The following is a 25,107-nucleotide window of genomic DNA, read 5'->3' as shown; positions in this document are numbered from 1 at the left end:
GCAAACTTTCTACTCCATTCTCCTTCTCTTCTCCTTCTTGAATACCTATAATTTTTATGTTGCATTTCCTAATTGAGTCTGATATTTCTCGGAGACTTTCCTCATTTCTTTTTAGTCTTAGTTCTCTCTCCTCCTCTATCTGGAGCATTTCAACATGTCTATCTTAGATTATGCTGATATGTTCCCCTATGGCGTCTGCTCAAGCATTCAGGGAATCCATATTTTATTTCTTCTATTGTGTCTTTCATCTCCAATATTTCTGATTGATTTTTCTTTACAGTTTCAATCTCTTTTGTGAAGTAGTTCTAGAACTCATTGAATTGTTTTTCTACATTCTCTTTTATCTCATTGAGTTTTTTCATTGTAGCTGTTTTGAATTCATTGTTATTTAGATTACATATTTCTGCGTCCTAAGCACTGATTTCTGGGTACTCATTTTCTTGCTAATCTGGAGATTTAATATAGTGTTTGATACTGCTAGAGTTCTGTGTTTTTGTATCCTGGCGTCATTAGGTTGCAGGTACCACATATTGCCAATGGGTGGGGGTCAAGAGCCCCATATTCTGAGCCCTCTGCCTTCAGCTGAAATCCTAGGGACTAGAGACATGCTGCACGGGAGGGAGGAGGGGTGCTTTCTCCTGCATGCTCTCGGGGTTTTCCCCCTCTGTTCTCCTGGTGTTTTGGCTTGATAGCATCACCCCCTGTGAAAGCTTTTGCCCCGTTAGAGGGCTTCCTTCTAGGCTGCAGGGGTCCTTGATGTTCCCGTGAATGAATGTTCCCTCCCCTGTTCCTCCCCTCGAGAAGGCCTCCTGCAGTCCTGACTGCAGTCTATAGGTAAGGGAGTGAAGATTTCTCTTACCCCATTACACCTCTGAGGGGAGTTCCAGCCTCTCTGCCTTTGGTCGTATGCCTGCGTGGATCTCTCTGACACTTTTTCTGTTGACTTTGGATGTCCTGTGTTGGCGTCTGGATTTCTTTTTGTTGTATTTTGGAGGGAGAAGATTTCTGACAGACCTCACTCCACCGTGATGCTGATGTCACTCCAGAATACATATTCTTTTCAATGTACATGGAACGTACTCCAGGATAGACCATATGTTAGGTCACCAAGCAACTTTCAGTAAATTTAAAATAACTGAAATCATACCAAGTACCTTCTCTGATTTATACAGAATGAAGCTAGAAATCAGTAACAGGAGAAAACCCAGAAAAATAGCAAAGATGTGGAAATTAAACAAAATACATTTAACCTATGTTAAGAAGAAGAAATCACAAGAGTAATTAGAAAGTTCTTTGAGATGAAAACAAAAACATAACATACCAAAACTTATGGGATGCAGTGAATGTATTCAGAGGGAAATTTATAGCCTATATTTAAAAAGAAGGAAGATCTGAAATCAACAGCTTAACTTTACACCAGAAGGGCAAATTAAACCAAAAGCCAGCAGAAGGAAATAATGATTAGAGCATTTTGAAATAGAGAATAGAAAAACAGAATCAATGAAATAAAAAGTTGGTTTTTGAAAAGATCAACAAAATTGACAAAATTTTAGCTAGATTCACAAAGAAAAAAGAGGGAATACTCAAATTATTAAAATAAAAAATGAAAGTGGGAACATTATTACTGACTTTACAGAAACAAGGACTATAAGAGAACCTATGAACAATTGTACGTCAACAAATTAGATAACCTAGATGAAATAGAGAAATTCCTAGAAACAGGCAAACTACCACCACTTACTCAGGAAGAAATAGAAAATCTGAATAGATATATAACAAGATATTGATTGAATTAGTAATCCAAAACCACCCAGAAAGAAAAGCCCAGGATCAGATGGCTTCATTGGTGAATTCTACCAAACATTGAAGAAGAATGTGTTCCACACATAGGAACAATGTTTTAAAGAATGGGCAGTGGAACACATGTGAAAATGTTTTGGACAGCTCTGGCCCTTGTAGTTAATATATTATTTTTAGGATAGACAAATCACTGGTAATTTTGATATTTGTGGAAAGTAAATGTGCTGCTTTAAAAATGTGTAATAAAAACCTATAGAGGGGCCAGCGCCGTGGCTGAGTGGTTAAGTTTGCGTGCTCTGCTTTGGTGGCCCAGGGTTTCCCGGTTCAGGCCCTTTGTGTGGACCTAGCACTGCATCAGGCCATACTGAGGTGGTGTCGCACATAGCACAAGCCAGAAGGACCTACAACTAGAATATACAACCATGTACTGGGGGGGCGTTTGGGAGAAGAAAAAAAATGATTGGCAACAGATGTTAGCTCAAGGGCCAATCTTTAAAAAAAAAAAAAAGATACAAGCTGGAATAAATTTCAAAAGAAAAAAAACCTATAGAATTCTTCAAAAACCACCAGACAATTACATCAAATTCTCAACTACTACTATTTTCAAAAAGAAAGTAAAAATATACGTGTGACAAGTACCATGGTGTTGTTCTGCTGTGATAACAGCAAAGTTTCAGGCTAGAGTTCTCCTTTCTTATTCTGTTCAACATTATTGCTCGGGCATTCTAGAATGTAGTGGATGTGATAATTCCTCCACTGTGTGAGTCTAAACACTTGATCTTTTGCTGCAAGTCCAATGCACCAGCAATTGTTCTATATTAAAATGACAGGATTTTAAAAAAGATGTCTTCCAGCATCCAACACTGTTGTTAGAAACTTCTTTATTGAGGTAAAATTCTAAAAATCTGAGGTTTGGGGGCTTGGTGAGGAACTCCCTTTCTTCCCCACAGATGAAGCAGGCAGTGGGTTTTGCCTTTGCCTCCAGGCCAGGTACTTGCATCTTTCAATGTATCTTCCTGACCTGCTAGTCACCTTTTCTAGCCTGGATGACACGGGCATGGGCATCGTCCCTCGGCTAGGCCTGCAATTCTGTCCTCTCTTGACAGAGCAGTCACTGCTACTACTAGTCCAGCAATGGAAAGTTCTCCGAATGTCTTTCATACCCAGATCAACTATGGTAAAATGATAATCTTGCAAAACCATTTGACATGACCTGTGGAGCTGGGCTTTGGCAGACAAAGTGAGTTCATCTGTTGATGAACATTTTAAAGCTACTGAAGTCAAATTATAAAGTCATGATAAAGATGAAAGCACTTTGATAGATATGTTTATGGTATAGATTGTGGTGACAGTTTCATAGGTGAATACTTATCTTCAAACTTATCAGGTTATATACATTAAATGTATAGCTTTTTGTATGTCAATCATACCTCAATAAAGTGGTTAAAAAAATACTGAAAGCATCTCCTCATTAAATTTTTACTACATGGTAGGTGATTGCTAAGTTTATATACATATTTTTAATTTAACCTTCTTGACAATCCAATGTGGTAGGTATTATTATCATCCCCGTTTTGCAGATGAGAAGACTGAGTTTCTGAGAGGTCAAGTGCCGAAGACTACAAAGCTCTTTGTAAGTTGTCAAGATAGCCTTTGATCTTAGGCCTGCCTGACTCCAAAGCATAGGCTCTTAACTATTACATTACGGTGCCCTCCTGCCTTCTCTGATGGCATAAAGGATTGCATCAGAATGGATAATTTGTGGTTAAAACCCCTGTATGGGAGCTCTTAGTCTAATTTTTCTCTACAGCAATACTTGGAAGATGCAACAAGGATAGGAGCAACTGATGAGGTTGAATCTTTCATTGCCTGGCAGACTAGAAGTCGGAAGTTCCTTCCCTCTACTCCTTCTGCCTTGTAATGGATTTTGAGGACCCTTCAAGCTTAGTGGGCTGTTTTGAGAATTACCTGGGCTAGAGGTGAACACAGAACCTTAATTTAACATCCACTTAAAACTTCAGTGTGGTAAAAGACCCATTTATTCAATCAACCAACATGTGGTACTACGTAATACATTAGAATAAAAATATAGCAACAGAACATAGGCACAAAAAGGAGAGGGTATTGTGACTCTCTTAAAAGATATGCAACATTTTAAGAAAAATTATTAGTCTTTTGGGCATGCTTTCAAGCCAAAGGACTATAATAAATGAAGATGAGCATTTGGGTCTTCGCAAAGCATCTGAAATAAGTTGTGTGATCTTTGAAGTTTTGGGCTCTGGTTTCCTCATCCATAACGAAAATTTTAAAAGAAGAGACAAAACGAAACCCTTGATTTAGTAAAGGACAATTTTTGAAGAAAGTAAAACAATTTGGGGGGAGGAGGGACCGGATTTCTCGGAAAGTGTTTTTTAATTATCTTTAACCAGTGGTAGTTTGCTTCAGCTATTATATTGGTTGTTATAAATGGCACTTCATTTGATTTCTTTAAAAATTTTACGTGGCTTTCCGTTACTTGTATAGAAACTAAGCCCGGGTATGTACACTACGGTAACTCGCAGCGCCATGTCTGCAATTAAGAAAACATTTTTTGAATTTTGCACTTCCTGTGTTCAAAGTAAACAATTTTAATATCCAATGGACACAGATTGCCCAACCACGCATTAACTTACGAGAAAAGGTGAGCGATGACTATTTTTGGACCGAGTTCTCGCATGGTTACCTTTGCCTTAGGATAGAGCGTGGCAGACTGCCGTTTTTTTTCCCTTTACTAAGTCACACCCAGCCAAGGCAGAAAACAAAGACAAAAAACGCCCAGACAGACAGCGTCAGCAAAATGCCCCTGCCCCCATGCCCTCTAAAAGCGTCGGTCTCCGGGCTGTTAGCTGACGCTGTCGCCTCCCGTCCGGGGAACTTGGAGGTTCGCTTCTCGCGCAGGCGCCACCCTTAGGTGTCCAGATGGGAGGGGGACGACGCGGTCTACCCCGGAAGCGCACCCTCGGCGCGGTTTTTCCCTGCCGTCCCGCCGCCCAGGCAGAAGGCGCCTTGCGGGGAAGCCTCGGGTAACGTCGGCTCTGGGTCGTCGCTGGGAGCGGTAGTTTGTACGCGCCCGGCGGCACCGCGCGCAAGCGCAGAGGGGGGCCGGTGGGAACTACACTTCCCAGGGGCCCTCGGCCGGGGGCGGGGCCGGGGCGGGGCTCCAGGCGAAGGCGACGATTGTGGCGGCTCGTTCGTAATTGTAGCGGCGCCTCCGGCCCGGGTCAGAGTGGCTTGAGAGGCCGGGGGACAGCCGAGCGGTGATTCGTGGGCGAAAGGAGCGGAGGAGCTGGTGTGTTGCCTGCCCGGCACCCAGGAGGGCGGGCGGTGCGCGGACAGACCCTCGCGCCGTGGCGGACTGCAGCTGGCGTCCGCCCGGGTCGGCGCGGCCCGCGGGCGGCCGGCGGTTTGGGCCGTGGGCGGCTGCTGCGGAGGAGCGCGCCGCGCGGGTGCCTCGGTCCGCGGGGACCGGCCTCCGCGCGCGCCGTCCTGTAACCCTCGCCGCGGGGCGTCCGTGGATTTGAAGGAGGCGCGTTGGGCGGGCTGGTAAGTCGCCTCCCAGACCAGCGGGCCGCTCTCCGCGGGCCGAGGGTGGTCTGCGTTCACTGTCGCGTCCACGTTTCCGCTCGGGACGCGGAGAGTTTATCGTTTCCCGGCAAGGTGCTTCAGAGAGCGTTTCGGCGGCGCTCCTGGCGGGCTGCCGGCCTCGGTGTGCGGGCCGAGCGCCGGCGCGGCCACGCTTACCGAGGCCTTAGCAGCGATCGGAAGGAGCGGATGGGGGTGGAACTGTTCTTGTACTTCACGCCGCCGGTGAACGTGGTTTCAGGATCCTAGGAAACGGGGGAATAGGGGTGTGTTCTCAGTGGGGAGGGTGCAGATGTCTGGGGGCCGCGTCACGGCGGCTGCTTGCGCTTGAAGATCTAGGAGGGAGCTCTTCTAGTTTGTGATGTTACAAAGTGACCTTGTAGCTTGTCTCTGCTTTCTGAGTTTGAATTTCAAGATTCCTGCTAAGGTCATTTAAATTTAACCAAGGTTACTTGGTTGATTTTGATGAAAAGTTGTTACCTTTATAGATAGACCTCCGACTCAAAAATAGAGTTGATTTGCTTAGAACAGATATTTTTTCTTTTTGTTGCTGGGCAAGATGGTCAGTGAGCTAACATCTATGCCGTCTTCCTCTGTTTCGAGTGTGGAACGCCGCCTCAGCACGACGACGGACGAGTGGTGTGGGTCGGCGCCTGGGGGCCAAACTGGGAATCCCGGCGGCTGAAGCAGAGCGCGGAACTTAACCTCCCCAGAACGGATGGTTAAAAACTATTCAGGGGCCGGCTGGTGGCCCGGCGGTTAAGTGTGCACGTTCTGCTATGGCGGCCCGGGTTCGCTGGTTCGGATCCCGGGCGCGGACATGGCATCGCTTGGCCCGCCATGCTGTGGTAGGTGTCCCACATATAAAGTAGAGGAACATGGGCACGGATGTTAGCTCAGGGCCAGGCTTCCTCAAAAAAATACTATTCAGGAATTTCCAGTAAAGTGCCCTAACCTTAAACGTACAGTGCAAATGTACACAGCAGTGTCATCGCCACCCAGACGAGGAACAGCTCGCGTCACCCTGAAGGCAGCCGCTTCGCCTTCCGTGGTACCACCCCAGCTTCCCAGATGACCGCGATCCTGGCCTCTGCTCCTACTGTTGGCTTTGCCTATTCTTGAATTTCGTGTTAAATGGAAATGGTGCAGGGCGTGTTGGCGTGGACTTCGGCCCAGCGTCGCTCGTGCGTGAGGGTGCCTCGGCAGCGGGTTTTAAATGCCTGGGTAGCTGTGGGCCTCCACGTGTGACCTCAGTGAGAGGACGGGACGCTGCGTTTGGGTCTGGTTATTGAAGCGTTTGCAGGCGTTCCTTCTGTTCCAGGAAGCCTGGGGTTGCAGTGCCCAGGGTTGCAGTGCCCAGTACAGTAGGCTCTTCCTAAGCCTTTGGGGAAGTCTTTGGCAGCTCACCCCGGGCACGGCGGCAAAAACCACGTTATTGTTACTGCCTTCTGTTTCTTTGAGCACTTCTATAAACTGGTGCCTCATAGTGTTTCACGTACACACTGAGTGATGTTAACAGCTGTTCACAACGCTATTCCAGAGTTCTGCTTCAGAAAACGGAGCACAACTATGTTCAGTGTATGTCATACGGTGGAATGAAGCAACAAGGGAAACAGCAGTCTTTTGTTTTAAAATTTGATTAAATCCAGATTTTTGACATAATAAAATGACACCATCTGTCTTTTGGTTCTTCAGTCACATTGGCCATGTTTCAAGTACTCGATAGCCGTACGTGACTAGTAGCTACCATGTCGGACAGCACAAGTCTAAGTAATTCTGTTTTTTGTCTTTCTCATCTGTTGTACACTGCTCTGCACTTTGCCTTTGTCGGTGAACAGTGTATCTTGGATATATTCACTACTTCCATATCAGCACCTAACGAGCTTACTTGCTCTCTTTAACAGTTGCATGAATACCATAATTACCTGGTCCCCTGTTACCAGACATTTAAGTTAATTTCAGTTTATTGCAAATGTAAACTTGTGCCAATAAAGCACAAAATGCCTAGATGGGGAATTGCTGAGTCAAAGTTTTTGTGTATTTACAGTTTGGGTAGTTGTCAAATTGCCTCCCAAAAGGTTGTACCAGTTTACATTTCCAAGTAACATTTTATGAAAGAGTTCTTCTTCCACATTGGGTGTTATCAAGTTTTAGTCTTTGCCAACCCAATGTGTGAAAAATGGTACGTCATTACTGTTTTAATTTCTGTTCAGTTGGATGAGGATGAGCATATTTTAATGTTTGAGCATCTGTATTTCTTTTTTGTTTATATCTTTTGTGTGTTCGTTTTTTAGATACTAGGTATGCAGCTAAATACATGTTTGTTGGCTTCCAAATTGCCATTTTTCATTTCACTTTGCTTATGTATATTTTGCTGTATGACATTGATAAAGTTAGAATTTTGTCTGAAAAATGATGTGAACTGTCATTCCACTTAGGTACTAGATCTCTTGTCTCTCCTCTCAAAGATGTGGCTGTAGCAGTTCTCGCCTCTCTCCACGACCTCATCGGCCTGGAAACCTGCTTTTATTTTTCCTGTCTTTTTTTTTTTTTTGCTGAGGAAGATTCACCCTGAGCTAAGTCCTCTTCTGGTACTGCCACAGCATGGCTAATGAATGGTGTAGGTCCACACCCAGGATCCAAACCCATGAACTAGGGCAACTGAAGTGGAATGTGCCAAACTCAACCACTAGGCCATGGGGCTGGCCGCCATTTTTCCTGTCTTAAAAAAACAACCCCTCTTCACCCTGCTTCCCTGTGCAGCTACTGTTCTATTTATTTCCTTCCCTTTGTAACAGCACTCCTGGAAAGAGTTAGCTATACTCACTGTCTCCAATTTCTTATTCTTTCATATGTCCCCTTCATTCAAGCTTTTGCAACCCACCCCCCCTAGCTGCTCTCATTGAAATTATGACGTTTGCTTTGCTGAATTCCAAGGTCAGTCCTCAGTCCTCCTCACCCTTTGTCTATTAACAGCATTTAACACAACCCTTTCTTCCTTAAAACACTTTCTTCATTTGGCTTCAAGGACACTACACTTTTTACATCTTCTCTTTTTTGGTCTACCCTCCGTTCTTTAGTGATCTCATCCAGTTTCAAGGCTTTAAATACCATCTATATGCTAAGGATACCCACATTTATTCTTCACAGCCTAGGCCTCATCCACGAATTCCATTCTTGTATGTACAGCTGCCTACGTGATGTCTCTACTGGGATGTCTGACAGACATCTTAAAATGTCCTACATTCAACTTTTGATCTCTCACTCCCCCAAACCTGTTTCAGCCCCCATTTTCCCCATTTCAGTTAATGGCAACTGTGTTCTTCTAGTTGCTCAGCCAGCAAATTTTTTTTTTTTTATTTTTTTTTATTTTTTTTATTAATGTTATGATAGATTACAACCTTGTGAGATTTCAGTTGTACATTTTTGTTAGTCATGTTGTGGGTACACCACTTCCCCCTCTGTGCCCTCCCCCCACCCCCCCTTTTCCCTGGTAACCACCGATCAGATCTCCTTATCAATATGCTAATTTCCACCTATGAGTGGAGTCATATAGAGTTCGTCTTTCTCTGACTGGCTTATTTCGCTTAACATAATACCCTCGAGGTCCATCCACGTTGTGTGAATGGGCCGATTTTGTCTTTTTTTATAGCTGAGTAGTATTCCATTGTGCATATATACCACATCTTCTTTATCCAATCATCAGTTTCTGGGCATGTAGGCTGCGATGAACATAGGGGTGCAACGGACTCTTGAGATTTCTGATACCATGTTCTTAGGATAGATACCCAGTAATGGGATGGCTGGGTCATAGGGTATTTCTATTTTTAACTTTTTGAGAAATCTCCATACTGTTTTCCATAGTGGCTGTACCAGTTTGCATTCCCACCAACAGTGTATGAGGGTTCCTTTTTCTCCACAACCTCTCCAACATTTGTCACTCTTGGTTTTGGATGTTTTTGCCAATCTAACGGGTGTAAGGTGATATCTTAGTGTAGTTTTGATTTGCATTTCCCTGATGATTAGCGATGATGAACATCTTTTCATGTGTCTATTGGCCATATTCATATCTTCTTTTGAGAAATGTCTGTTCATGTCCTCTGCCCATTTTTTTGATCGGGTTGTTTGTTTTTTTGTTGTTAAGCAGTGTGAGTTCTTTGTATATTATGGAGATTAACCCTTTGTCGGATAAGTGGCTTGTGAATATTTTTTCCCAATTAGTGAGCTGTTTTTTTGTTTCAATCCTGTTTTCCCTTGCCTTGAAGAAGCTCTTTAGTCTGATGAAGTCCCATTTGTTTATTCTTTCTATTGTTTCCCTCAACTGAGGAGTTACAGTGTCCGAAAAGATTCTTTTGAAACTGATGTCAAAGAGTGTACTGCCTATATTCTCTTCCAAAAGACTTATTGTCTCAGGCCTAATCTTTAGGTCTTTGATCCATTTTGAGTTTATTTTGGTGTGTGGTGAAAAAGACTGGTCAATTTTCAATCTTTTGCATGTGGCTGTCCAGTTTTCCCAGCACCATTTGTTGAAGAGACTTTCTTTTCTCCATTGTAGGCCCTCTGCTCCTTTGTCGAAGAAGATTAGCTGTCCATAGATGTGTGGTTTTATCTCTGGGCTTTCAATTCTGTTCCATTGATCTGTGGGCCTGTTTTTGTACCAGTACCATGCTGTTTTGATCACTGTAGCTTTGTAGTATGTTTTGAAATCGGGGATTGTGATTCCGCCGGCTTTGTTTTTCTTGCTCAGGATTGCTTTAGCAATTCGCGGTCTTTTGTTGGCCCATATGAATTTTAGGATTGTTTGTTCAATTTCTGTGAAGAATGTTCTTGGGATTCTGATTGGGATAGCATTGAATCTGTATATTGCTTTAGGTAGTATGGACATTTTAACTATGTTTATTCTTCCAATCCATGTGCAAGGAATGTCTTTCCATCTCTTTATGTCATCGTCAATTTCTTTCAAGAAAGTCTTGTAGTTTTCATTGTATAGATCCTTCACTTCCTTGATTAAGTTTATCCCAAGGTATTTTATTCTTTTCGTTGCGATTGTGAATGGGATTGAGTTCTTGAGTTCTTTTTCTGTTAGTTCACTGTTAGTGTATAGAAATGCTACTGATTTATGCACGTTAATTTTATACCCTGCTACTTTGCTGTAGTTGTTGATTATTTCTAATAGTTTTTCTGTGGATTCTTTGGGGTTTTCTATATATAAGATCATGTCGTCTGCAAACAACGAGAGTTTTACTTCTTCGTTACCTATTTGGATTCCTTTTATTTCTTTTTCCTGCCGAATTGCTCTGGCCAGCACCTCCAGTACTATGTTGAATAGGAGTGGTGAAAGTGGGCACCCTTGTCTTGTTCCTGTCCTCAGAGGGATGGCTTTCAGCTTTTGTCCATTGAGTATGATGTTGGCTGTGGGTCTATCATATATGGCCTTTATTATGTTGAGGTACTTTCCTTCTATACCCATTTTGCTGAGGGTTTTTATCATAAATGGGTGTTGGATCTTGTCGAATGCTTTCTCTGCATCTATTGAGATGATCATGTGGTTTTTGTTTTTCATTTTGTTGATGTAGTGTATCACGTTGATTGACTTGCGGATGTTGAACCATCCCTGTGTCCCTGGTATAAATCCCACTCAGCCAGCAAATTTTAAGGAATGAGAGGAAGATCCTAGTGACCTTTGGAGGTTTGGTAGACAGTAAAGGAGGAGGAGTAGGTTATATAGTCTGATCATATGAATTTCAAAATTGTGTGCTGTTTATGGTGGAGGAAGGGAGAATAGTCTAGAAGCAAAAAAGAACAATAAGGAAAATACTTATTCTGCTTTCAGGCCCAGTGGTTCAAGGGCATGAGCTCCATGGGAAGAAGTGTTCTCAGGAAGATGAGAGAAGAGGTTAAGGATAATAGGAGATTTTACTGGTGATGGACAGTGTTTTGACATTGGGGATGCTTGGGAGATGGAGACAGAATAAGCCCTGTGCATGGAGATTCGAGTATAAGAGATAAAGGATGGCTTGGGAGCCAGAGCCTTCTTATGGTGACCGATGTAAATAGATTTAATCACACGAAGAGATTAATCCTGAGAATTCAAAGTAGATAGTGGTGATGGGACCATGAGAACTGGTGGGTTTCTGGAGGAATGGGGCATTGGTGGGGGGCATCCTGCAGATGAAGGTTGTGAAGTCTGGTCGGCTGGGTCTTGCTCTGCCCCTTGTAGCTGCACCTCTTGCTCCTTCTCCCCCACCAGGTCCTTAGTTTTATCCTTTAAATGAAGCCACTGTGTCCACCCTGTCTAAACTGGCAATCTCCTTCCCCGACGTGGCTTTTTTCTCCTTAGCACTTATTGCTATTTAACATATTGTATAATTTACTTGTGTGTGTGAATTTTCCCCACTACACTCTGACTTATTAACTGCTGTCTACCCAGTGCCTAAAATAGTATTTGGCACAAGTAAGAACTCAATAAATGTTAGTTGAGTAAAATCAGACATGCAAAGGAGAAAGAGCTTATCTTTGTGATGTCCTATTTATCAATTGCACCTTGACAGAGTTCTACTAGGAGTTTGGTTATTTTAGAGTATGATTCATACAGAGTAGCTGTCATATGTAATGAGCCAGTGTAATGTTTATTGAATGGACACAAATAATACTTTATAATACTGAATTTATTTTTAGTAATATAAACTTAGCTCTGATTTAATTTTAACTTAATTTTTTTAAAAGATTTTATTTTTCCTTTTTCTCCCCAAAGCCCCCCTGTATATAGTTGTATATTTTTAGTTGTGGGTCCTTCTAGTTGTGGCCTGTGGGATGCCGCCCCAGCATGGCCCGATGAGCAGTGCCATGTCCGTGCCCAGGATCCGAACCGGTGAGACCCTGGGCCGCCGAAGTGGAGCGTGAGAACCCAACCACTTGGCCACAGGGCCAGCCCCTAATTTTAACTTAATTTTAGAAATATTTATCAAGTTTTTCCTATCTGCCAGGAATTAATGGTCTTAGGCAATGGTGAATATACAGGTATCTTCAAAGAACTCACAACTTGGTAGGTTATGAACACAAGAGCAAAATACCACTAGTAGTGAGATGAATGCCAAAATAGTGATGTCAGAGACCTCTAGTAGTGCAGATGAGAGACTGCCTGATGTGCAGGGAGTTAGAAGGAAGATGAGGGAGGAAGGGTCAGCAGGAAACTGCCAGTTAAAGCTGTGGAGTGGTGGTAACTTTTGTTCTGGAACTAGGGAGAACACAGGCTCCCCAGTTGGGCCAAGAAGCAGTGTTGGACTAGGGCCAGAAGCATGAGAGCGATTAATATGGGGAATATTTGCTATTGATGGTGGCTTGTTTTTCATTTGATAATCAAATAGTTCAGAAGGTGATTTTGCTTCCATCGTTTTAGGTCAACTGATCTAGCACTTATATAAAGTCATCAGCAATTGACTGATGAGATCAGAATGGAATTTAGGGTTTTGATCCACTTGATTTGGATATTTTTAAGATTTTAAAAAAGACGTTTAGCTTAATACCCAATTGCTTTGCTAGTTAAAGTCTTTTGTATGTAAAATATTCAGTAGATGTTTGTGCTGGGTCGAGGTTTGGGTAGAATAGCTTTAACTAACACTTTTTGTTGGCTGTCTTCTTCTACAGGTGTTGGAAATTATTAGCTCTTCTAGCTTTTACATTATTTAAATACAGTAGTGTCATTGGACTAAAATGTTCCTGATGCCAACCTCTTCAGAGTTAAATAGTGGGCAGAACTTCTTGACTCAGTGGATGACCAATCCTTCTCGGGCTGGGGTCATATTAAATCGTGGATTTTCTATTTTGGAAGCAGACGAAGAGAATCGAGCAAATGTGAACATTTCTACCAGCTTTCCTGTTAAAGCCACGCGTTTTTCAAATAGTTTCAGTTTTATAAGTGAAGAAGATTCACTTCGTGAAGAACAGAGATTGGAGTGTGACAGCCCTTACAAACTACAGCCTGATAAATCTGAAGCGCTTACCGTCTTTCCTTTAACTAAAGAGGAACTTCCAATAGTGGCATGTCAGGATGCTCCTGGACACTGGGGAGATCACAAAAATGACGCTGTGTCAGATCTTGCGAGTGAATTCAAAGAAGTGGCTTACAAAGACCCGCTTTTCAAAAAGCTTGAGCAGGTACAACAGGATTTGGCCTAAATATGTCTTTGTGTTATTGCAGGTTTCTGTTTGTGATGAAAAGTAATCTGTTTCAGGTTCTCTTTTTCTTCCCCTTTACTGTGAAATCCTCAGAATACCAGATTTTGCTTTTTGACTAATATGAAATGTTTAATATGTAAGTCATAAATATAAAACTTAAAATAACGATATCTTTAAATTTCTACCTCATTTGGTAAGAACTAAATTAGAAATGGTTGATCAAATATTAGGGGGGACAAGTTGATCATAAATGTACTGATACTTATTTTAAGTACTGATACTTATTACTATTTTAAGAATCACAGACGTCATATGACTTTTTCTGTTTCTTAGTTGAGATTGTCAATATGGTCTCCTTCATAAAAAATTGGATTTTAGAGTTTTGGTGGCAGATTTAGTTACTTAGGGATCCCTCTTTGAAACTCTTTATTAGGGAAGATATGAGAAGGGAGATCAGAGGCATTCAGATAAATGTAAGGAGGAAAGCTCCATAAAGAAGTGTAAAGTTGGTTTAATAAAGTTATTTTATGTTTGAAAAGCTGAAAGAAGTACAACAGAAGAAGCAGGAACAACTGAAGAGGCAACAGTTAGAGCAGCTACAAAGACTCATGGAAGAACAAGAGAGGCTGCTTACTGCGGTGTCTGGGCAGCATACACTCCCAGGTATTTTTTTGCTTACATAGGGTCTTCAGTTAGCACAGTGATAGACGGTCACTTACATTTCTTACCTTTAGTTGTTTGACAGGTTATTTCTACCATTTCTTTATCATAGGGTGCAAACTCCAATTTGTTTAAGGGCTAGGCACATAACTGAAATAGTGGTGGTGTAGTATATTTGGGACAAGTGGGAGCTGTGCCATTCTGGAGCATTTGTGCCCTGCTGAAAGACATTTACATTTATTTATAAAATAAGATTTTGAAAAGACCTAGCAGGGGGCCGGCCCTGTGGCCGAGTGGTTAAGTTCACGCACTCCGCTTCGGTGGCCCAGGGTTTTACCGGTTCGGATCCTGGGTGCGGACATGGCATCCCTCATCAGGCCATACTGGGGTGGCGTCCCACATGCCACAACCAGAAGGAGCCACAACTAAAAAAAAGGAAAAAAGAAAATATATGACTATGTACTGGAAAAATAAACTCTTTAAAAAAAAAAGACCTAACAGAATAAAAGATCTAGAGCCAAATTTGGCCTAGAGCTACTGGTTTACACCGTCTGCCTGGTGAATGAGAAACTGCTCTGGGTCATAAAGGTAAATATGTGTAAAAGCCATTCTGTTCAGTTAAAGAAACATACCAAAAATATTTTCTGTGGTAGTAAATGACAGAACTCTTTTGTTGTATGTTAGATCAATTAATAGAATGCTTGATGTGCTTATCAGGAAAAAAACCTGTTGAAATGTGATCTGGAGCAGTGGTTTTGAAAGTCTTTTGACCATACTGCATAGTAACAGAAACATTTTAAATCATGACTCTTAATTTCAAAGTTTCGTAAATCAGCCCTTATTGGTATGCCTGGCATGTAGTAAGAATATTTTCTATTTTGTTTATTCTGTTCTATGTCGTTAAAAAAAAAATGCCAGTCATTACCTATGTGTTGCATCTAATGATAAAATTACTAACGGGTTGTGTCCCACAGTTTGAAAAACAGTGATCTGGACCAGTATGTTTGCTTTTTGGCTACATTTTAGGAGAGACACTTTATTGATTCAGGAAAGTGCCTGTTGTTCACAGGTTGCTCTGGGCATTGAGAGTACAAAGAAGAAAAGACATTGGCAAATGAGCATGCAGAATGTGGCTGGGTGGGACTGGGGAGTGGTGGTGGTGGTGGTAATGAGAAATGTAGCAAATGAAGAATGGTGTAGAGAATTTGGATGTTCATCTTAGGGAATGTAGACAATGTGGTGTGCATCTTGAAATAGTTGAATGGTTCAGGGTTCTTTTATGGAATACATAAAAAGAATAATCAAGATTACTTAAATAACAGCCTGTGATACTTTTTAGGGTAGAAATAGCACTATGATAGAGCAATAGGGAAGCATATTTCAAAGTTATTAATATAAGAACTAGCCCCATTCAGTTATGTCTCTTGAGGGCAGTGGTTTCACACTGTTTAGTCTCAGGACCCCTTAACACTCTTAAATTATTGAGGACTTCAAAGAGCTTTTGTCATATGGGGGGCTATAGATATCAATATTTACTTATATTAGCAATTAAAACTAAGAAGTTGAAAAACTAATTCATTTAAAATAATCAATTACATGTCATCACAAATAACATTTTTTAATGAAAAACTTTTCTAAACAATTAGAATGGGATTGTTTTATATTTTTAAAAATCTGTTTTTGGTTTTGTTTTTATTGTTCCTTTTTCTCCCCAAAGCCCCCCGGTACATAGTTGTGTATTTTTAGTTGTGAGTCCTTCTAGTTGTGTATGTGGGATGCCACCTCAGCATGGCTTGATGAGCCGTGCCATGTCCACGCCCAGGGTCCGAACCGGCGAAACCCTGGGCTGCCGAAGCGGGGTGCAAGAACCTAACCACTTGGCCAGGGGGCTGGCCCCTAAAAATCTGTTTAACTTCTGGCTTAAAATAACTCAGCTGATTCTCGTATCTACTTCTGCATTCAATCTCTTGAGTTGTTTTGGTTGAAGTATGTGAAAAAAATCCAGCCTCACATGGATATGTAATTGGAAAAAGGAGAGAGGAGTATTTTAATAGCCTTTTCAAATAATTGTGGTTATTTCTTTGATGTTGCACCCAAACTCAACAAGTCGTCATTTCTTAGCTATTGTTCTCAGTGTGAAATATGAAATCATGTCTATGAACTATTTGTACTCTGTTAAATTAAAATGTATTGGAATATCTTGGCTTTTTTTTTTTCTTAAAGATTGGCACCTGTGCTAATATCTGTTGCCAATCTTCTTTCTTTCTTTTTCCTTCTCCCCAAAACCCCTTTGTACATAGTTGTATATTCTAGTTGTGAGTGCCTCTGGTTGTGCTATATGGGATACTGCCTCAGCATGGCCTGACGAGCGGTGCCATGTCCATGCCCAGGATCCAAACTGGTGAAACCCTGGGCCACTGAAGCGGAGTGAACTTAATCACTCGGCCATGGGGCCAGCCCCTATCTTGACATTTTGAATGGATCTTTCATTGCGCATGATTTGGTAAAATCGTGCATTGGTTATTTGGAAAATAGTGGTTTACTGAGTTACATAGGTCCTTAAAATATTGACATATTTCATTATATAATATCAAAAAATTATATCTATTAGTATCGCTATAACTCTCATCATAAAAGTCTTATTATAAAGCTGTCAAGCTCGTGGTGGTGTACTTGTTTCTTAAAATTCAAATTTTTACTTGAAAGTTCAAATTTTGTCATTGGCAAGAAATACCGTCAGTTGTTTTCCTTGAAGTGACTAGCTTACTTGTTTCATTTTTGAGAAAATGTCTGTCAAGTACCAAGGTTTAAATCATCATAATTTGTCGTTTATTCTTTCAGATAAAAGTGATTTTCCTTGGAAGAAGTAGCTACTCAAGCTTACAATTCAAAAAATTACACAGCTGGAGGTGGCCCGGTGACGTGGTGGTTAAGTTTATCTGCTCTGCTTTGGTGGCCCGGGGTTCACAGGTTTGGATCCTGGGTGTGGAACTAGCACCACTTGTCAAGCCACACTGTGGTGGCATCCCACATAAAATAAAGGAAGATTGGCACAGATGTTACTTCAGTGACAGTCTTCCTCAAGCAAAAAGGGGAAGATTGGCAACAGATGTTAGCTCAGGGCCAAATCTTCCTCAGCAAAAAAAACCGCAAAAACCCCACAGCCATGTCTTGGTTTACAGCAGAAATGATTTATGCATACTCCTTATTTTGTCCTATAGAATGTTCAAAAGACATGTACTCTAGGGTTGAGATTTAATAAAAAAAATTAATACTTTCTGTTACTTTATCTAGGACATTCTTAAGTAAAACTTAAAAAAAAATTTTTTTTTTTTGAGGAAGATTAGTCTTGAGCTAACATCCTTGCCCATCTTCCTCTACTTTATATGTGTGACACCTGCCACAGCATGGCTTGCCAAGCGGTGCGTAGCTCCACACCCGGGATCTGAACTAGCAAACCCTGGGCCACCAAAGCAGGACGTTTGAACTTAATGGCTATGCCACCAGGCAGGCCCAAAACTTTTTTAACCTGCAAGTGCATGATGATGATAAATACTGTAACTGCTAGCACAGTTGGGTGCTGCTGTCCTGCTGTCTTGCTTTTGAGAGAAGACACCAGGAGTTTCCATTTTGCTTTTGCACCATCAGTGTATATTCAGTACAGTGAAAAAGGCAAATACTACCTAAATATTTTATGAAAATAGTTTTGACCTGGTGGATGCCCTGAAAGAGTCTTGGAGACCTCCAGGGGTTTACAAACGACACTGAGAACTACTACTTTGGGATATTGCTCTTTTATCAAAGACGTCTTTAGGCTGAAGTAGGATGACTATTAGTCAAAAATATTTAGATGAGAGTATCGTTATAAAAAAGGAAGCAAGGTCAAACCTACTATTCAATTAGGACCTACTTGATCTCAGTTTTATTCATGGGCTGGGGGTGAGGTAGATAGGTATTAGAGATATGTGGCCCAGCTCTTTTATGAAACACTTCTCATTGTGTCTTCACTTTTAAATTTAGTTGAGACAATCTGGGAGAACAGAGGTATAGTAGCAGGATTTTGAGGAGCTGGTGCAGCAGGCAAGATGGCTAATATTGCCATCTACCCTCCAAGAATTATATCTTAGAGATATATAGGAGGGGAATCTTCTCTCTGTTTATTTATTTTAAAAGCAGAGACTTGAGAAACAAAACAGACAAAATAATACAGGAAATTTAGAAACTATACGGAAAAGTACAAAACAGAAAGGTACCCATAATTCCACTACCTGAGGATACCAAGATGTTAATCTAAAGGGAAGACTTTTCTATGTTGTGCCACAGAGCAGTTATTGATCATTAGGGAACAATTCGGATCATTTGTTAACTATTTGCATTGGTGCTCTATCTAACTGTGTTTGTCATAGGTCTGCAGAGTTGACAATTCCAGCAGTGCTTTTGATAGATGTAGCATGAATGGTGCCTTCCAGAATTAGGCAGTGCTGCAGCTCTGCTATGTACACACAGTCTGCACATGAATCGTAGTATAAATAAACTTTTAATTAAAATTCTGCAAGGGTCACTTTGGAATTTTAAAATTTCATGATTTTGTTAAACAGTTTCTTAATAAGGAAGAAAAAATATTGCTATCACGTTGGAGAAAACTTTGTGGTAGGGGTCACTAACAGGCAGGAGAGAAAATGTTAAAGAAAGTCATCAAGTTTGTTGATTTTCTTAATTGCAAGGTCTAACTCTACTTCCTGATGATAAGAGCCAGAAGTACAGATCTCCAGGAAATGCAACCACTGTGGAGAAAACCGCACCCTTCTTATCCTCATGTATCTACCAGAATCAAACCCAAGAAAAAATGCACACTTCCAACGTTTTAGCCAATGAACAAAACTTCTGTAGGACTACTCATCAAGATTTTATCTTAACTTCAAAAAGTGGTGCTTCTCCCAATTTGTTTTATGAGGCACAGTATCAAGAAGCGCTTGTGCAAAAAAATGATTTGAAGGAAGAAAACCAAAACCATCCTATAGGTGAGTTCCTTATACATATTTCTCTCTTCTGTACTTAACTGACAGTGTTACCAAGTTGTCCTAAGACAAGAAAAGTTTTTTCTGCATTGTTTTCCTGTCCTCTTCTGCTTTGTGAGGTCCTACGTGCTGCATAGCTACTGAGCCTGGTTTGGGTGTAGAACTGGACATAGAATTTGTGACTTTCTGAGAACAGTTGCAGTATTCATGCTGACTTTAAACCTTGCATGGTAGTATGGGGTCTTCAAAAAGGGAGGCAACAAAAGTTCTGCCTGTACATTTTTCTTTGAAAGCTTAGAAATAGTTTGAGGTTGAGTGAAAATGTGTGCTGTGGTGGTTGGGCACTTGATAGAAGATGTGAAATATGAGAAACAGGTTGCTGATGGGAGTTATTACTTATAAAAGAAATACCTCCAACCCCAAGATTTGGTTTGTTTTCACTATACCTCTGTATTCCCAGCACCCTGTGTGTTCCTGCCAGAAAACTGACCCTCAGTGTCTGATGTCTGAATTCATGGAGCTCTTATGGCGTTTCTGGTATATTTTCTTCTGGTCTTTTTTTTTTTTTTAAGTTCTATTTCTGTGTCGCTCCCGCCCCCCTGCCTTTTTTCACATTTTGTGATCATAGAATATTGCTTAATAAATTGTATTCTTTTCCCACTCACGCTGGAAAATGCTTATGGTATGTTCTGTAGTCTTCATAACCATAATTTTAATGGTTGTCATTATGTTAGTCATCAATAATATATCAATATTTAATGTTCTTTGTGGTAAGACAGTTGTTGCTAGTATTTTAAATTTAAATTTAATTTTCAATTTTAATGTTGTTTTTATGAATATATTCTTTTGAGTCAGTTATAAAAAAATGTAAATAATATGACCAAAGGTGTCTGTACTTACTAGTTAGAATGGGGCACCTTTGTGCGTAATATCTCATTCCTATTTTACGGCAATTCCTTGGTATGGAAAGGTCAAATGTCTTTTTCTTATTTTTTAAACAATACGCTCCCCTAATCTTTTACTTTGGAAAATTTCAAACATCCAGAAGAGTTGAAAGACCACTGCAATGATTACCAGTATACCCATTACCTAAATTCAACAGTTAATATTTTGCCATTTTACTTTGTCTATATACATTTGTATGTGTGTATATATATCTGTATCTGTACCTATATCTATTTCTCTATCTACATGTATATATAATTTGCTAAGTTATTTCCTTGCAGGTAATATGCAGACATTATGTTAACATCATTTAAGTATTTTAGCATGCATCAAGTAAAAATTAGGACATTCTTATATATAACTACAATACTATTATTATACCTAGGGAGATTAACAAAAATTCCTTAATATTCAAATCCATTTTTGAGTTCCCCCTATTATCTCAAAAATGACTTTTAAAGGTGTTCTTTTAAAAAACTGGGATCCAGTCAAGTTCATGTATTACATTCAATTGTTAACTCTCTAATCTTTTTTAATTTAGAAAAGCCTACACCTTTTTTTCATAGCATTAACCTTTTGAAGAATGTCATGTTTCAATTAGGGTTTTGTAGTTTTTTATCATATTAAAGAAATCCTTGTGAGTTCTAAAATCATTGGCACACATTACTTTTAACTAAAGATTTTTTTAGCATAGTAACTTGTGAAATTCTCAAGTTTAAGACTTTAATCTGCTTTTTTTGAACTAAATTGTTCCTAATTTTTATTCTAGGAGAAGGTATTTTACCATGTTGGGAGAAAATGACGGAACAGATTCAGGAAGGGAATGATACAAATGTAAAAAACATTGGTGACTCCTCAGAAGTGGTGAATATTGAAGAAAGGTATCCTCCATGTTGACAGGAATAAGAATGTGACAGTTTACTATAATAGCCAGCCCTTATTACTGAGCACTTTCTTTATTTGAAAGCTCCCTAGTTTTCTTGTTTTTGCTTGAATATGCTTTTAAGTATGAGGTTGAAGATTGAACTCATCACATACTATCAGGAACAGAAAGAGGTTGGGAGATACATCAGGTAAAGTAGCTTTGACATTGTATTGGAAGAATTGAGCAAGATTTTTTCACCTACAAGAAATACCTGGATAAAATTAATCTCTCAAATAGTTAGGTAAATTCTATTTTGGAAAAGAGAAAAACAAATTAAATATTGGAGTCTCACATTTGGTATTATTTACAAATTATAATGGCAGAAGTCTGGTTACAGAAGTAAAAAATTTTTATGACATAAAATATCAGTATTGAGATTATTTATGATTTTCTTAAATATTTGAAGTATTTTAATATACATTATGGATGGACAAATGACTTTTTTGATTGTTGCTCTATTTACATTGTTAAGGATCTTTCTTAATTAAAAAATGTGTATTCAATGAACTATTTCTGAAATATATTTTAAAGTTAAGTAATGAATATGTTTCTACAAAAGCTAATCTAAGGTCAGTAGATGGATTTCAAAAGGGTTTTTTCCAAATCCTGTGTAGAGTGTTGTATGTATCTGTATTTTGGGAGATGCAGCGGGGTTGTTGCTTTCACTGGATTCTCTATGGAGGTCAGTGACTTTCAAAAGTTTAGTTCTCAGTGTAGTCAGGGGTGTCTGTATCAGGCACACTAAATGTAAAATGTTCAGCACATCATGATTTGCATACTAAACAACTTTATTTTTATGATTAGGCCTATTAAAGCTGCTATTGGAGAAAAGAAACAGACATTTGAAGACTACTTAGAAGAACAAATTCGGTTGGAAGAACAAGCACTAAAACAAAAACAGCTAAGGGTTGGCATTTCCACTGTTTTGATTAAATTGTCTGAGGCTTTAGACATTTATTTCTAATTGCTTTAATAATAACTTTGAAGGGGCTGACCCCGTGGCTGAGTGATTAAGTTTGTGCGCTCCACTTCGGTGGCCCAGGGTTTTGCCAGTTGAGATCCTGGGCGCGGACATGGCACCACTCATCAAGCCATGCTGAGGCGGCGTCCCACATGCCACAACTGGAAGGACCCACAGCTAAAAATACACAACTATGCACTGGGGGGCTTTGGGGAGCAAAAGGAAAAGTAAAATCTTTAAAAAAAACAACTTTGAGATTACTTGGATATACTAGAAATAATTCAAATATTGTTTTTTTATTTTAGGAAACAGAAGGATCATTGTTAATCAAAGCAAAACCAAAACAACCGTTCTTAAAACGAGGAGAAGGTTTAGCTAGATTTACTAAAGCTAAATCTAAGTTGCAGAAAGGGAGAGAAGGTGAACTAGTGACTAATCAGAGCATTTCAGAGGACCAAGCTGTGTTTAAAGTAGACAGACAGCAATTCCAGCGGAAAACTGCTCTTATAAGTAAAGAACCGTGTACAGAGAACCTTCCTGCTAGAAAAAACAGTAAAGCTGGAACGAAAAGTGGTTCTGTCACACTCAGTCAAAAGCCGAAAGTGCTTAAGAGTAATAATAGGAAAAGTCTGTCTCCGTCAGGATGGAAAATACCAGCAGGGAAGAAAGGTGATGGGCAATTTAGAGACCAGATCAAATTGAGAAGAAAAGTGGAATCTAATAATAAAGAAAATGTACCTGAGTCTACAAAACCTTTTGATAGTGGTTGCAAAGTCTGGAATAGCACACAAGGTAAAGACAAACTCCCCCTTTCGACTGGGCTGGCCAGCTGCATGGCTTCTAAGAGCCTGAAAGGTGAGACCTTGAAAGAGTCAGAATCTTCTCTTGACGTTTCTCTTCAGCAAAAGTTAGAGAACTGGGAACGAGAAAAGGAAAAGGAAAACTTGGAATTAGATGAATTTTTGTTTTTAGAACAAGCTGCTGATGAAATATCATTTTCCAGTAATTCCTCTTTTGTGCTGAAGATCTTAGAGAGGGACCAACAGCTCTGTAAAGGTCACCGGCTGTCTTCTACCCCTGTCAAAGCTGCACAGCAGGAGAAGACGACAGCATCGGATCCCAGTAGTCTCTGTAACCAAAATGAGGATCCAGACCTTCCTGAACATGAATGTAAGAGTGACTGTGAAGTCGCAACCAAGCAGCTTGATTCAGTGGCCTCACCCGATGGATTGAAGGAACAGTCATGTAAAGTCACTAGGAAAGCATTCCAAATGAGCACTTCTGAAAGGCAAACTAGGTGGAAGGCAAGTGATGATGAAGGTGTTATGAGCAGTGACAGTAGCACTAACTCTGAGGAACAACTTGATGTTACCGTAAAACTATCAATGGAGGATAAAGAAAGGTGCTTCCGCAGCAGAGAGGATAGTCCACAAGTCTGTGATGGTAAGGGACCTTTTAGGGACACTGGGACTCAAGAAGAAGATAAAAGGAGAGATGCTGATTTAGATTTGTCTGATAAAGATTATAGTAGTGATGAGTCCGTCATAATAGAAAGCTTGAAAAATAAAGTTTCTGAGTCCTCAAGAAGACCCTCATCAATAAATATGAGTAAAATTGACTTTGATGATGAAAGAACATGGACCGACCTTGAAGAGAATTCATTTAAACATGATGGTATTCTTGGGAATGAAGCCGTTTATGGGACTCCCCAGATAACCTACCCTAAAAAGAGTGAAATAGGTGTATTGGACAAAACAATAAAAAGGAAAGTTGCCCCCGTCAAGAATGGAGAAGACTTGAGCAGTTCCAGCAGGGGCACAAGTCCTCCTCTTGCATCGGATCTGATGATGAAATTCTTCCCTTCTTTGAAACCTAAACCAAAATCTGGTTCACTCTTGGGAAATGAACCGAAGTTATACGTAAGTCAAGACCAGCCACCTGGTAAGTCAGAGCATTATAAAATATTTATCAGAATGTTAGAAATTTAACATTTATTTTATCAGTATGTTGTCAGAATGCTTAAAATCCTTATCTTTCTAGTTGCTCAGGAGAAGTCTAATTAGTAGGTGACTTGTTAAAATTTGATTTGTTTGTGGGTCTAAATAATGTAATAGTCACTAGTATAAGAGATTAGGATGAATTGTGATCTCAGATTTTTCAAATTTAAGCTTGTGTCTTATTTCCAAGGCTTTAAAGTTAATTGCTTTATTATAAAGTGAGATAACATTTAATTTTCTTTTACAACTGAGGAGTACCCAATTTATGGTTTGTGTTACTGTGGGGTGAAATTTTGTGTGTGGATAGTTTTTTTAATGACAGTGTTTTTACTTAATTCTTTTAGTGCCTCATGCATTAACTTGCTAACTATGACCAAGAAGAAATACAGTATAATTGAAGTTTCCTTTCTTCCCCAGACCTGGGCTCTTAGTCCCCTTCCCTAGGGGCATTAGCATTCCCATTTCATCTTTGTATTCAAAAAAGGTTCCATGCAGGGGGCTGGCCTGTGGCGTAGTGGTTAAGTTTGCGCCCTCTGCTTTGGTGGCCCCAGGTTTGCAAGTTCAGATCCCGGGCTTAGACCTAGCACCGCTCATCAAGCCATGCTGTGGCAGCATCCCACATAAAGTGGAGGAGGATTGGCACAGAGGTTTGCTCAGTGACAGTCTTCCTCAAGCAAAAAGAGGAAGATTGGCAACAGATGTTAGCTCAGGGCCAATTTCCTCACACAAAAAAGGAAAGAAAAGATTCCATGTGTACGAAAGCATGTGTATGTCTATATAATCTCCTCCCTTCTAGACAAATGAAAAGACGCTTTGGTCTTTAATTGTGCTTTGTTTTAAAGATTGGCACCTGAGCTAACATCTGTTGCCAGTCGTCTTTTTTCTTCTCCCAAAGCCCCCAGTACCTAGTTGTATATTCTAGTTGTGCGTGCCTCTGGTTGTGCTCTGTGGGACGTCACCTCAGCATGGCCTGATGAGCAGTGCCATGTCCACGCCCAGGAT

The 25,107-nt window shown here is 40.3% G+C and overlaps 1 protein-coding gene across 6 annotated transcripts in view; it reads left to right on the top strand.

Moving 5' to 3' along the window:
- The first annotated feature begins 4,922 nt into the window (after nucleotides 1-4,922).
- CENPJ (centromere protein J) overlaps nucleotides 4,923-25,107 on the top strand; it is a 55,812-nt gene continuing 35,627 nt past the window's right edge. For 3 of the 6 annotated variants that reach the window (XR_011427454.1, XM_014731935.3, XM_023621303.2), the window contains exons 1-7: nucleotides 4,977-5,382; nucleotides 13,069-13,578; nucleotides 14,139-14,262; nucleotides 18,984-19,280; nucleotides 20,992-21,103; nucleotides 21,952-22,054; nucleotides 22,414-24,049. Coding sequence is in view for 4 of the 6 variants with exons in the window: in XM_014731935.3 (XP_014587421.2) it covers nucleotides 13,135-13,578; nucleotides 14,139-14,262; nucleotides 18,984-19,280; nucleotides 20,992-21,103; nucleotides 21,952-22,054; nucleotides 22,414-24,049 (2,716 nt within the window). In the remaining 2 variants the exon portion in view is untranslated. 6 annotated transcript variants of the gene reach the window in all.

The sequence above is a fragment of the Equus caballus genome, chromosome 17, assembly GCF_041296265.1.
Source record: "Equus caballus isolate H_3958 breed thoroughbred chromosome 17, TB-T2T, whole genome shotgun sequence".
In the NCBI taxonomy this organism is placed as follows: domain Eukaryota; kingdom Metazoa; phylum Chordata; class Mammalia; order Perissodactyla; family Equidae; genus Equus; species Equus caballus.
This window is presented reverse-complemented; position numbering and strand designations above follow the sequence as displayed.